The sequence below is a fragment of the Helicoverpa armigera genome, chromosome 8 (assembly GCF_030705265.1).
Source record: "Helicoverpa armigera isolate CAAS_96S chromosome 8, ASM3070526v1, whole genome shotgun sequence".
Classification (NCBI taxonomy): domain Eukaryota; kingdom Metazoa; phylum Arthropoda; class Insecta; order Lepidoptera; family Noctuidae; genus Helicoverpa; species Helicoverpa armigera.
The window spans coordinates 6002285-6017103 of record NC_087127.1 but is presented as its reverse complement, the minus strand read 5'-3'; the positions used below and the strand labels follow the sequence as shown (position 1 = coordinate 6017103).

The following is a 14819-nucleotide window of genomic DNA, read 5'->3' as shown; positions in this document are numbered from 1 at the left end:
TGTTATTTTGAAGGTCTTTTAACACATTGTCCATGACCCTTTGGAAAGTGGATGGACTGTTCTTTAAACCCATCGGCATTCTCAAGAACTCAAAGTGGCCATGCTCAACAGTGAACGCAGTTTTGGGAATGTCCTTGGGGTCCATTTCCACCTGGTAAAATCCGCTGGCTAAATCTAACGTGGTAAAGTATTGGCAATTACCTAATTTGTCCAAAATATCTGCAATGTTCGGGATAGGGTATTTATCATCCAAAGTTTTTTCATTTAATTTCCGGAAATCTATCACTACTCGCCATTTAGTCTTGCCCGAAGCATCAGCCTTTTTGGGTACGACCCATATAGGTGAGCTCCACGCAGAATCGGATGGTCGGATTATTCCTTGAGCTAACATCTTACTAATCTGTTCTTGGACTTCTTGCCTATGCACAAAAGGATAACGATAACTTTTAGTGTGAATAGGTATCTCATCGGTTGTTTTAATAGAGTGTTTGATTTGGTTAGTAAATGTTAAGTTCTCGCCCTCTAAATAAAATACGTCCGCATAACGCGAGCATAGTAATTCCAAATTAATGCGCTCCTCTTCATTTAAGTGACTAGTGCGCAAACGCGATAGTACTTCCTTTACGCGCTGGGGCACTTGTTCGGTGCGCTTGCACTCGTGATTATAAAGCTGCGCACACACCGGGCGGTCCATAGAAAATATAACGTCGTTTCGAGTGGGGTTACTCACCTCCACTATGCCTCTATGGTTCTTTACGGTAGTTAAACATTCGCTAATATGACAGTTTGAAATAACCTGCTCTGGAATAATAACTTCCCCGTCTTGAGAATTAACTGGTAACCTAACTAATTTGGAAGAATTGGCAGGTATTATTCCTTCATATAAATTTGCATTTCGCGAGTCATAAACCTGTATGGGGTTGGATGCATTTTTAGTAATTAAGGATTTAGTCTTAAAATCAATAGTAGCTTCCCACTTATCTAATAAATTCGAGCCGATCAACCCATCGAAATAATCGTGAAACTTGTAGACGAATAGTGTGACATCGTCCTTATCATTTATTTCTGGGAAACACGGTATAGTTATCGAGTAGTCACTACGCGTCGCCGCGTGCACATTACAAACTTCAACCGGATCATATTTCAAATCAACATTAGAGAAATAAGTTTCTAATGCACTAGGACAAATAAAAGATTCGTTAGCGCCTGTATCAATCAAAAGCTTTAGAGGGGGGTCCTTGATTTGCAGATATGGTAGTGTGCGTTGGGTTTGAAGGTTGACCTCTATTTTGGTTTGTCTGATTTTTGAACCATCTGAAAATCCTCGCTATTTGTACCTGAAGGGCCCGCGGGTTCATTAGAGTCCTCGGTAGCTACATCATACGCTATTTCCGGTTGTTGATAGCACACTTGATCATAGTCAGAATAATAGTTCTCAGTATAATAATCACTAGGTTCGTAATAAGAATAGCTACCGCTATAATAATCATCATAGCCGTAATAATCGGAACAATCATTAAAATTCATCTCCCTTGATTTAAAATAGTTGCTAGGCGGCGGGTTACCCGACCTAGACCAGTCATGTCCTTTCATAGCGTTAGTGGGTGGCAACGGTTTTGACACAAAGTGGCTAACACCACTCATAGGTCGCTGCTGTTGGGGGTTGCCTTGCGGTGCCGTATTACGGGGCGGAAATGTAAATGCATTGTTCTGATTATAGTTATTAGGTGCAGCACGGAACATCTGCTGAGTGCGTGATACACCAGGCTGGATCTGATGGTTAAAATTAGGTCGCCATTGCGGAGGTCCTTGTGACATCATCGGCTGTCCGTAAGAATGCCTTGAAGGTCCCGGCATATTAAATGTAAACGGTTTAGGTGGCGGAAGATTGAAATTTTGGTTATGAGATAGTTTATGTGACGTGGCTTGTTGAGTTATTTTCTTATCAGGAATTTGGCTGTTACGTTGTTGTAGATAAACTACGTTTTGCTCCTCATGAACATATTCCAACGCCTTCTCAATACTTTCAGGTCTCATGCAACGGATACGTGACCCTAACGGGTCTCTAAGGCCGCGTACAAAAGATTGTAGGGTTAACTTCTTGTAAAGGTCCCGCTTTGCATTGACAGTTGTAGCTAAGTTTTCATGCAGAGTAACATATGTCATTAGAGTGCTAAATATGTTCTGACAACGCTCATAAAATTCTTGAGGGCTGTCAGACCCTTGAGATAATAGCGCTAGATCGTTATATAAAGCGGTTTCATCCCTTTGGTCAGAAAAATTATTGACAAGAGCTTTACGTATGCCTAACCAATCTGATGGGACACCATTAGAGTTAATCAAACGTGCGGCGGGGCCTGTTACCTTATTTAGTATTCCGTTAATTAGAGCAATCTCATGCAGTTTATTCGGGGTTTCAAGTTTCGTTACAAACTCGTCTATTAACTCGTCACACAACCGAATAAATCTCGTTAGAACATTAACATTCCCGTCAAATTCGGGTACTAGTCTAAGAGCCTTAAATATATGGTCCAAATCGGCCATTTTATCTTCACTTAAATCACAACTCGAATTTAACTCTCTATTTAAGTCTATAGCACTATTTCTACTACTCTGCCTACTCTCTAACCTAACACTCCGCGATTCTCTCGGATGGAAAATCTTGGAAAAGTTTAAGGACAGGATAGCTTAAAAGATAAAGGATGAGCAATCCACTAAAAGATCTTAGTGTACTCACAGTTTCATTTTCGGCCTTTCTGCTCGTATCGATGCTCGGATACCCCTGCTGCTGCTGGTCTCGACGTGTAGATTCGGATACTCGAAATCGGTCAGCCGCGCGGGACTTCGGTCCGATTTTAGGGGAAATCTTGACGCGACACGTACCGAATATATTTCGGGTATCCTACCGACTGCGCCAATTAAGTCAGACCGGCGGGCAAGTTGCAAAAAAAACCGTAATTAATTGCAACTATTTATTAAACTTATTACAATATTACATTAAAATATATGGTAGATGACAATTGTTCGAAGTTGGAAACAAAAGTGAGGAAATATGTGGAAATTGATGCCGCCGTCCGGTGGCCTCCTTGTGTCACGTTGAGCAGCATCAGCGGTTTCGTTCTTGTTGCCTGGCTGACGCAATGTTGATTAGGTATTGCATAAGTTTCCCTTAATTTGCGGATTCTGTAGAGTATTGGTACTTAACACAATCATTCAATAATTCAGTTATTTTATTAGTCAATCATGTTAACATTTAGTTTTTAATTTCATATTTTTTTACACAAACGTGGTGGTCTAGCCTTGGATAAATCAATCTTTATAAATCATATTATTTATGACTTAAGTAAGACTTTAATAAAAAAAATATTTGATTTATTGTTTTCATTGTCTAACAGCACGTTTGTTTGCAGATAAAACAAAAATCTAAGCTCACCGACTCAAAGCATTGTTTTCAAATCAAACACATTGTTTGCACAACGAATTCTAATTACGAAATCACATATTTTTACGTGTAATGTAAACTCGGCCTAACCTCCGACGGACCGTGCTCATCGAAGGCCGAATTCCAGGCAATAAAACTTAATGGTAGTATAACCCAGATACACCCATCACATGAATGCAGCGGCAGCCTACAAATATGTCCCTACGAGCGAACCTTACCTTAAAACTACAAGCCGCAATAGGAATGTTAATTGGCATTTAATTGCAGCAAGTTTGATCAACTATACACGAGTAATCTCAAACAACTAATTCTGAACCGACTGCATTATAGGGATGTGGGCTTAAGCTTACAAAATAAGCCTACCTCGAATCGTGAGCTATTTGAGTTGTACCATAAAATGATTCCATGAATAAATTAGCAATACCAAATACCTGATGCATTATTCAGCTGTCAATTCTGTGCACTACTCTTTAAATGATTGTAACTCCAAGGAATTTTAAGTATAGTCATCATACTGTTAAAAGGATCAAGATATGCGAACAAGCACATTACTGTGTCAATATACCTCTGGATATCAATTAATTAAAATAGCTCGAATTATCCGCTCATTGAATAACAACTACCTTACATATTTGACCTAATTGCTGAGACAAAATATAAGTTACGTATCCATAACTAGCATGTAGATCTAAGATACTTCGAGAAATGTAAACACATGCTGCGTTTGGCCCTGAGTATGACAGAAGTATGACATTTTATTGGTTGTTGCAGATAAACCAAATGACTGCGTGGATCGACGGCAGCTTCGTGTACAGTACTAGCGAGGCGTGGGTGAATGCAATGAGGTCATTTCAGGTGCCACCCAGCAGCCACGCCTGCCTCTTTACGTACTTTCCTATAACTACAATTATCATATACCACCATCTACGTACTTTCGTATAATAATCCACACATAACATCCCGAATATTTTCACTGGAACAGACAATTGAAATATCTTATTGCATACATATTTTTTATAAGAGAACAAAACGGAAAGAATTCTAGTAACCATCAACCTTGTAATTTTAGAAGTGGTAAATAGACGAGTCACGGTTCATACACATAATGGTCATTTGCTACTACCTACATATCAATAATTTCTTTAATATCATTTTAGCACTGTCTACACTTAACTTAAACTTTTATTTTCTAAATATATCGCTATGATATAAGTATATATGTTTAAAAATACAGCTTTTAAAGTCCGAATAATTTATGTTATTGCACAATATAATTGAAACAAGTATGTGTACGCGATCAGTCATGTTTCTTAATTTAGCAGTCGGTTAGGTCTATGTGCCAAAGGTCACGTAACTAATGCAATATGTACATTGAACATATTTTTAGCATCAGTGATAAATTAAGGTTATTAATTTAAATACTTTTAAAATACGGCATAACAGCGATTCTAGTCTGTTAAAGAGATGTTTTAAATACCCGTAAATGTTCTGTTTAATTCAAAATAACTTTATTTTGCTTTGTGTCATACCTTACCTCTACATTTATAAAGTGTCTGTTGGACACTACTGGTCAGTTACGTCACAAAAGCATTCTGGATAGTTAAGGGTTAAGTGAAACATTATTTAAATAGACAGCATCACTTGCCGAAAAATATACGTCGACAGTCTTGATTTGGTTAATGCCTTGCTAAGAGCTGACAATACAGTCATGTTCCCACAAACTAATATATACTTAACCCAGTGAAAATGTTCTAAATAAATTCACATTGTTCTACTTATTTCACTTCATACATTCAACTAACATTATATTGTTGTGCGTACAGAATGGGAGCCTTGCTAGCGAAGGAGGGATGCCCTTGCGCAACACCAAACGGGTACCACTCTTCAACAACCCTGTACCACACTATATGAGGATGCTCAGTCCTGAAAGGCTTTTCTGTAAGTAAATACAATTATGCTTACAAAACAGAATAATCTTAGTGCTTTCTCAATCTTCATATTGTATTAGCGACATTAATTTTCGAAAAAAGAATTTCTTGATATAATGCAAAAAAGTACATTATAAGGTTCCAATAAGTCGTTAAACTTACATAGACTGCAAACTTTCCAATTACATGTAAATAATCGACTTTTCAAAAGGAGGAAGTTCTCAGTTCGTCGGACTTTTTAAAATGTATATTTACCGATTACTCAAGGAAGCAAAATTCTTTCAATTGAAAGATTTCATACGGCCATACTGGCATCAACTTTTATCTAAAAAATTTGAACATTGTCTTCAGTATTGGGAGACCCTCGTACAAACCAAAACCCAGCAATGGTGACATTTGGTATGCTGCTGCTTCGATGGCACAACGTGGTCGCCGCTCGCGTACACCGACAGCATCCTGACTGGAGTGACGAGCAGCTGTTCCAGAGAGCTAGGAGGATCGTCATAGCCAGTTTACAGGTAACAAGGACTTAGGATGGCTTTTGTTACTAGACAAGTATTTCGATAAAAGAACGGCTACGGATAATGTACGAATATTTTATGGGATCATAAAAAAGAAAAGAAAATACTATTTCAAAAGATCTCCAAAGTAACTAGATCGCAGACACATAACACCACCACTTAAAAAAAAAAACTAGACCACAGATGAGACCAAAGGGCAATCTTTATTCTTTTTTGTTTCAAAAAAGATCTTTAAAAACATTTCTCCAAAGCTCATGTGGTTGATTTACTGAATCTTAAATAAAACATCAATTTTCATTTTCCAGAACATCATCCTGAACGAATACGTGCCAGCTTTCCTCGGGGTCCCCTTACCCCCATACAAAGGGTACCGCGCAGACGTAGCTCCCGGGGTTACGCACTCCTTCGCGGTGGCAGCCTTTCGCTTCGGCCACACTCTCGTACCTCCCGCCATATTGCTGAGAGATAGGAACTGCAAGTATGGGAGAGCACCAGGGGGACACGATGCCATCAGGCTGTGTCAGACTTGGTGGGATGGCAATGTGAGTATACTTCTTGTTTTAGAACTATGTAGTTAAGGGCTAGTGATTTGGAGTATATAGCTAACAAACGAACTTGTCTGCTAGATTGTTTTCTGAATCCAAAATGTTTTCTGTATGCTCTGTTGGTAAAATCACTCAACAAATTTAGATGTATTTGGTACGGTGACGCCTCAAATTCTGGGAAAGATCAATATTTTTTTTCTGAACCCGAAAAATACCAGTAGACGAAAAAACAGCGGAAAACATACATTTTCGATGATATCTATATTCTCTCCTGCACTGCCAAAAGATATACTTAAAACACAATTTATGTTTCCAGGATGTAATGTCTCAAGTACCAATCGAAGAAGTCCTGTTGGGTATGGCATCACAAGTCTCCGAACGAGAAGACGCATTACTCTGTTCAGATGTACGAGACAACTTATTTGGCCCCATGGAGTTCTCACGAAGAGACCTTGGAGCGCTCAATATTATGCGTGGACGTGATAATGGTTTACCTGATTACAATACTGCCAGGTAAATAAACTATATAAGCTTGCAAAAAAGTTTTGAATCAATAGTGCAAAAAACTCTAAGATTTCATTATTATTAGATGTTATATTGTTCCTCTAGTGTAATTTGAAGATTGAAGTGGACCAAAGAAATAGAACAGGTCAAGAGACCGGATAAATGTATGGACCTTGAAACTTAACAACATAAATCTTAACAAGTATATGATTAGCTACATTAGTAATGTGTTTATTTCAGAGAATATTTTGGACTAAAAAGGATAAAGACATTCAACGAAATTAATCCTGATCTCTTTGAGAAGAACCCGGATTTACTGCAAAAATTGATCCAAGCTTACAATGGAAGACTTGACAATATTGATGTCTATATTGGTAAGTTCACAGAATTACGGATACTTATTCTGATTTGATTTATTGGAAAAAGGGGGTTCAATAACATTGTATTCCTTCAGGTGGTATGTTAGAATCTACGGGCCATCCGGGAGACCTCTTCAGAGCTATAATCATAGACCAGTTCACAAGAATCAGAGATGCTGATAGGTTTTGGTTCGAAAATGAACAGAACGGGTAATTATTTATTTATTTTTCTCTTTACATCAAACATACAACACTCTGTTAAGTATTTTATTGCAAAAAACAATGAATGTCCCAGAACGCTTCCTTGGGGTACACCTAGTTTAACACTGTGGTCTTGGGATAATTACACAGTTTTCGTTCCTTTACAATATTTATACCCCCTCTTGGAATTGCTGGCCATCTGACTGCTAAAACAAGGTTGCTGGTTATTACTGACCGTTGTGTTTTTCCAGAATCTTCACAAAAGAGGAGATAGCAGAACTGCGCCAGATCACGATGTGGGACATCATCGTGAACAGCACAGCACTGGGCCCGCGCGACCTGCAGCGCGACGTGTTCCACTGGCGCGCCGGCGACCCCTGCCCGCAGCCCTACCAGCTCAACGCCTCCAAGCTGCCGCCATGCAAGTACCTGAGAGGGTACGACTACTTCGAGGTAACTTACTTCATAATAATATAACAATTAGGACATCCTGTATGGAGAGTAGGGTGAAATGGCTCATTAAAAGATAAACATTTCACTATATAACTCAACATTATCTTCCAAGCCTTTCCCGACTATGTTGGGGTCGGCTTCCAGTCTAATCGGATGTAGCTCAGTACCAGTGTTTTTACCAGTACCAGCGACTGCCCTATCTGACGTCCTCGACCCAGTTACCCGGGAAACTCAATACCCCTTTGTTAGACTACTCATTTCACTATATGAGTATCTGCCATAATGATCGATCAATCAAAGTGTAACCAAAGTCCTCCCTAAGTTGGGTCAGGAGTTTAAGACGCCAATTTTCCACTTTTCACTTAATAAGCGAAGTATAAGCGAGTTGTCGAAAATCTTCGGCACTTAAATCCTCATATCAGACAACTTCAACAAAAATGTACCTACTTAAAAGTTTACTTCAGTATTACTTCTAAATGGTACCTTGTTGTTTCAGGGCAACGAATTCGCATACATCTACACCTGCCTCATACTAGCATTTGTTCCTATACTCTGCGCTGGCGCAGGCTATGGAGTTGTGAAGTTGCAAAACAGTCGCCGAAGGAAGCTGAAGATACAACAAGAACATTTGAAGAACGCTCAATATAAAGGTACCAATACTTTATTTCTATTTTCACGCAAATTTTAACGTAAATGATAAAGATATTATACCAACAATTTATTTTATAGGTTCTGTAGATAAGATGGTATGTCGTGAATGGGTGCATGCCTCTCACAAACGCCTTGTGAAATTACGACTAGGCCCAGAACCAGCACTTCACGTAACTGACCGCAAAGGAGACAAGCTTCGAACTCTCCCACTGGACCATACAGACCAGCTCACGGTTCTAGAAAGTCAGGTAAATATCACTTTATTTATTTAACTTCTGCTCTCCTGCTCTGCCTCTTTTTCTTATTTATCTTCACTTTCTCAAACACGAAAATTTCTTCCCTGTGGCTAAGTTATGATATTAAAACGTTTTGTTCCAGGAAAGCAGAACCAACAAACGTCCACTAGTCTTGATCCGTGCGCCTCGGGAACACGATTTGGTTCTAGAAATGGACTCTGCAGCATCAAGGCGAAAGTTTTTGGTCAAGTTAGACACGTTCCTGGCCAACCATAAAAAGGCACTTAATCTGACACAGGTAAGATTCTGGAACTTCTTTGAAGCAATAAACAATGTTTTGGATTGAATGTAACTATGAAATAGTTCACGAACTAATCTTATAATTGCAGGGTCATCGTGAACAAATTCTGGCGACAGCAGAAACAAGAGAACGACGGCAACGAAAATTAGAACATTTCTTCAGAGAAGCGTACGCCATCACATTTGGTTTAGCACCTGGTGAGAAAAGACGGAGGAATGAAGATGCTGATCCAGAAGTAAGGAATATAAAAATACCCTAAAACATTAAAATTTTTGAAGAGAAAAGAATACTATTTCCTAAAAGATTATAATTTCGAAAGAGAAGAGAATATACTAACGAAAATGTTGTTTCAGTCTATTGTTATGAGGACGTCTCTATCAAAAAGTGAATTCGCAAGCGCGCTTGGAATGAAGGCGGATGCTGTGTTCGTAAAGAAAATGTTCAACATTGTCGACAAAGACGGGGATGGTAGAATCTCTTTCCAGGTACGTGCTTTTCATACATAGATATTAAAGCTTTAACTTATAATTGAAAAGTAGAATAATTTCAAAATAATATTTCTTCTTTTTATGATATTTATTTTGCCTTTTTCCAGGAATTTTTGGACACGGTAGTTTTATTTTCGCGCGGAGCAACAGAAGACAAGCTTCGCATTATCTTCGACATGTGTGACGATGATCGTAATGGCGTCATCGATAAAGGCGAGCTCAGTGAGATGCTGCGCTCGCTCGTCGAGATCGCCAGAACTACGTCGTTAAGAGACGAACATGTCACTGAGCTTATTGACGGCATGTTTTCTGTAAGTATGAAGTAATTTTAGTGTTTATCTGTGCAATTTTAATTAATAGAGATTTCTGCTCATGTATGAATGCTATCCTTTCATAATATCATGGAGAGGGACCCTCCAGCTAACAAAGCTGTATTTGCGTCCATTTTTAAGGAATAATTTACAATCAGCTCTGAAATATTCCAAAAAGTAATATATACACTGAACTCTGTGCCCTATGTTGCAGGATGCTGGTCTCCAACACAAAGATCACCTAACATACTCAGACTTCAAAGTAATGATGAAGGAATACAAAGGCGAATTTGTGGCCATTGGCTTGGACTGCAAGGGAGCCAAACAAAACTTCCTCGATACTTCGACAAACGTTGCAAGGATGACCAGCTTTCATATTGAACCTCCTATGGAGCAGTCAAGGTATGTTTATTGTCCCTTTAAATAAGTCAAAACAGTTTTCTTGTTTTATATACCAACGTGAAAAATATATAAGGACCTTCAATATAAGACCTATAATTTCTGACTTGTGTTGAATTTTTTAGGCACTGTCTTCTACTAAAATGGGACTACCTAACAACTTTCCTAGAAGAGAACAGACAGAACATTTTCTACCTCTTCGTGTTCTACGTGGTGACCATCGGACTGTTCGTGGAAAGATTTGCGCACTACTCGTTCATGTCGGAGCACTTGGACTTGCGGCACATCATGGGCGTCGGTATTGCCATCACCAGGGGCTCCGCTGCTTCTTTGTCTTTCTGCTACAGTCTGCTGCTGTTGACCATGTCGAGGAATCTGTTGACTAAATTAAAAGTAAGTCATGTTAAATAAACATCATTTTCATCTTTATAATCAATCTTCAATGGAATCAAGTCCCATAGAATCAGATGTCTTTAATGTCTATGCCTAAAATAAAGATTACTCTTGGAATAAAAAGACCAAAAGTTAAGCTTCAATTTAGGTATTTCTTTTTAGTTATTTATGATAGCTAAATACTCATATGTAGTTGCAGAACAATATAATTGTATCCTCTAAAGTTCTTTTTACTTACGTAAACTAATTTTCACAGGAATTCAGCATCCAGCAATACATCCCTCTAGACTCAAGCATCCAATTCCACAAGATAGTCGCTTGCACAGCACTATTCTTCTCTCTGCTCCATACAGCGGGTCATATGGTGAACTTCTACCATGTGTCCACACAGCCCGTGGAGAATCTACGCTGTCTTACTAAGGAAGTCCACTTCACGTCTGATTTCAGACCTGGCATCACGTATTGGGTCTTCCAAACTGTTACAGGTAATATAATACTTGTTTTAGAGAATATTTAATTTAGAAAAGTTATTTAGTTTACCTTTTCACATAGAATGGTTACCTGTTTCAAAGAACCCCCAAAAATATATAGGTGTATTAGGATGCTTATCTTATTCATCTTTTGTTTGTCTTAGGCCGAGTTTACACTTGTAACTTTTACTTGCGTTAGAAGTTTATGTAATTATCTTAAGATTTGCAAGTGTAATTTTGTAGAACTTCTTACAATTTACGGAAGTTGGGTACATATTTATAAGGAAGCTACTTAAAATTATGGAGACTACATTGAGCCTCACACAAGGCAATCTCTTGAACGTCGCCTCTTTTATTGTAAACGTCTTCATTAAATCAACCTTTGGTTTAACTAAATTATTTTACCAGGTGTGAGCGGCGTCCTACTATTCGTGATAATGTGCATAATCTTCGTGTTCGCGCACCCGGTGATCCGCAAGCGCGCGTACCCGTGGTTCTGGCGCGCGCACTCGCTGCACGTGCTGCTGTACGCGCTGTGCCTCGTGCACGGGCTCGCCAGGCTTACCGGGGCGCCACGCTTCTGGATATTCTTCTTGGGTCCTGCTGTCATTTATACGCTAGATAAGGTAAGAGATATTATGGAAAAATTATTACAAACCTATTTGTCCAAAATATTTACATACAGAAATTCTGATGAACACCGTGAATCCTAAAATTGAACCCATTTCCAAAACGGTACCTACTACGGTATACTAAGTTGCTTGTTATGCTCATTCTCTCTCTCTCTCTCTCTATTGTTATCGAACTTTTCATCACTTTGTGTGTGTGTTTCCATAGGTGGTGTCATTGAGGACGAAATACCTGGCGCTGGATGTATTGGAGACTGAAATGTTGCCATCAGACGTAATTAAAATAAAGTTCTACAGGCCACCAAATCTAAAGTATTTATCAGGTAAGTACATAAACCAGGAACTAAAAACTCCATAGAAAAGTTTAGCTATTTTTAAAGTCTATTATAACCCAAAATATTTTCCTCAATCACAGGTCAATGGGTGCGCCTATCGTGTACTGCATTCAAGAAGGAAGAGTTCCACTCGTTCACGCTGACTTCAGCTCCTCACGAGAACTTCCTATCGTGTCACATCAAGGCTCAGGGTCCGTGGACGTGGAAACTGAGGAACTACTTCGACCCCTGCAATTATAATACTGAAGATCATCCCAAAATTAGGTAAGGAAAGCCATGATATAACTATATTTACTGTTACGCTATACCCTCGGTTTTTGTGGCCATTATTTTGTGCCTTTAACTCTCCTTCTACAACTGTATATTTCTATACAATTCCATGAAAATATGATTTCATAGATAACAGGTTTTCTAAAAGTTACCCTTGGACCAATGAATTACACCTATGACAAGACTTGGTAGCTTAACGCCATATCTTCTTTGTCCCACCAGGATCCAGGGCCCCTTCGGAGGCGGCAATCAAGACTGGTACAAGTTTGAAGTGGCTGTGATGGTGGGCGGTGGTATTGGTGTCACGCCATACGCCTCCATACTCAATGACCTCGTGTTTGGCACATCTACCAACCGATACTCTGGAGTCGCCTGCAAAAAGGTAATGTTCTTAAATCCCATCTTTCTTACTAGTTTTCTCCCTTCGAGTCTTCAAAATGGTTAATTTCGTGTTCATGTCTCCTAAATTAGTCACGTAATTTAGGTAAATACAACATTGAAAATGTTGGCCACGGAGAATAAAGAAAGTAAGCCTACTATTACGTAAATAGTCATGACCATTTTGACGAAATCAATAATTGATTGTATCATTTTGATTTAAGTTTTAATTTCGACAGTTAACGAAATCCTTTGTCAGGAAAAAAACCGTGAAATAGGCCTTAATTCATACAAACTCAAAACCGTGTTATTATTTTAATAGATCAATTATGAAATAATCTTTGAATAAATTCACGATTTCGACAAATAGGAAATTAGGTATTCTTTGGAATTGTGTACGATTTGGTTCTCACGACTTGCCGTGACTTAGCACGTGGCTTACCGTTTACAACATTGACCCACAACGATTGTTCAATACTTATGTAAAGTGATGACATGTACTCTAACTAGGGATTTGTGGCTTTGTGTAATATAATGTGTACACTGTACATAGTGTCGACATACATAAGCCTTAAATAAGCCTTAGCCTCGTTTACCATAATTGACCAAAATAAGATGTTAAAGATAAACATGTTATCCTATTCTCATTTGCAAATTGGTTTTATCCGTTAAACTACCTTATCCGGACATCTTGTGTCAAAAATATAGGAAGAATTGGGCTTATTTAAAGAATTGATATCGTAAATATTTATTCTATTTGCTCATATACCCTGTGTTTTAGATCACTGTTAACAAAGTCTTTAATTTGCAAGTTATTGTGTCACGAATCTAAGGCAACTAGGTAATTCATATAGGCACACCTTGACCGACGACAAAGCACAGACCAGCATCTTGAATACCTATATACATAACTTGCAAATGCTTGCAATATCTTCTATGGCATGGTTAACACTTTCCACTTAGCATCTGTATGGCGGTTGAGAACCTATTCTACTGAGTCATTGCTTCACAATACCTTCGGAGACTGAATGCCAGCTATGGCTGAATTTCAATTGTATAATGTCAAGCTCCAATATTTTACATCAACATAAAAGCAAAGATTTCTTAGAAGTAATGGCATCTAAAAACTTAAAATATACTTCACGCCTTTTAGAGCACTATCATACAGTACCCAACAGGTTCATTATAGGACATTCGAAGAAGCCATGAATCCATTTAAGTGATCGAATTTGAATGATCTAATCTTAGTTCGAAACATTTAATCTGGATTTTTATTCGAACACTGTTCGGTTATATACCTTAATCGTCATACAAGAAGAGGCACAAAAAGTCAAAAACTTTCTCTTTTGACTTTATATTCAATATTTTTTATTATTATTTATTAGGTATACTTCCTATGGATATGTCCGTCGCACAAGCACTTCGAGTGGTTCATCGACGTGCTGCGCGACGTGGAGCGCAAGGACGTCACCAACGTGCTCGAGATACACATCTTCATCACGCAGTTCTTCCACAAGTTCGATCTCAGGACCACTATGCTGGTGAGTTATCATTAATTTCAGGCAAGCGTAGATTTTCTGACGACAATTTCTCATCGTCAAATCATCAATCATCAAATCATCGTTCAAAAATTATGACAAAGTTGCATGCTTCCCATTTTCTCAATTCGTTTCTTTGTGTCTTTGTAACTCGATTTCTCGAAGTTACTTGGACCGACTTGTAATATTCTTTATTTATATGAAAGACTATACTTGCATTTGGGTCCCATGGTCATCGTGTCAGACACTGATGATGGAAAACCTAAGAAACGAAAACGTTTTGCGTATTAAATTTTTTAAAGAAAAAATGTTTTTATGACTTCATTATTTTCCTCTAGTACATCTGCGAGAATCACTTCCAACGTCTATCTCGGACATCGATGTTCACGGGTCTGAAGGCGGTGAACCACTTCGGCCGGCCCGACATGTCCTCCTTCCTCAAGTTCGTGCAGAAGAAACACAGCTAT

At 38.5% G+C, this 14819-nt stretch overlaps 1 protein-coding gene across 3 annotated transcripts in view; it reads left to right on the top strand.

Moving 5' to 3' along the window:
• Positions 1 to 14819, top strand: part of Duox (Dual oxidase) — a 49091-nt gene that overhangs the window by 32905 nt on the left and 1367 nt on the right. The window contains exons 6-28 of one of the 3 annotated variants that reach the window (XM_064035921.1): positions 4214 to 4297; positions 5266 to 5380; positions 5722 to 5888; positions 6197 to 6433; positions 6753 to 6949; positions 7181 to 7314; positions 7395 to 7509; positions 7752 to 7953; positions 8450 to 8603; positions 8683 to 8852; positions 8983 to 9138; positions 9230 to 9376; positions 9495 to 9626; positions 9737 to 9940; positions 10155 to 10342; positions 10465 to 10732; positions 10989 to 11217; positions 11611 to 11828; positions 12040 to 12154; positions 12247 to 12430; positions 12659 to 12818; positions 14200 to 14355; positions 14691 to 14819. In XM_064035921.1, coding sequence (XP_063891991.1) covers positions 4214 to 4297; positions 5266 to 5380; positions 5722 to 5888; positions 6197 to 6433; positions 6753 to 6949; positions 7181 to 7314; positions 7395 to 7509; positions 7752 to 7953; positions 8450 to 8603; positions 8683 to 8852; positions 8983 to 9138; positions 9230 to 9376; positions 9495 to 9626; positions 9737 to 9940; positions 10155 to 10342; positions 10465 to 10732; positions 10989 to 11217; positions 11611 to 11828; positions 12040 to 12154; positions 12247 to 12430; positions 12659 to 12818; positions 14200 to 14355; positions 14691 to 14819 — 3861 coding nt within the window. Of the gene's footprint in view, positions 1 to 4213; positions 4330 to 5265; positions 5381 to 5721; positions 5889 to 6196; positions 6434 to 6752; positions 6950 to 7180; positions 7315 to 7394; positions 7510 to 7751; positions 7954 to 8449; positions 8604 to 8682; positions 8853 to 8982; positions 9139 to 9229; positions 9377 to 9494; positions 9627 to 9736; positions 9941 to 10154; positions 10343 to 10464; positions 10733 to 10988; positions 11218 to 11610; positions 11829 to 12039; positions 12155 to 12246; positions 12431 to 12658; positions 12819 to 14199; positions 14356 to 14690 lie in introns of those variants that run through there. The other 2 variants (XM_064035922.1, XM_064035923.1) reach the window with 2 other exon arrangements.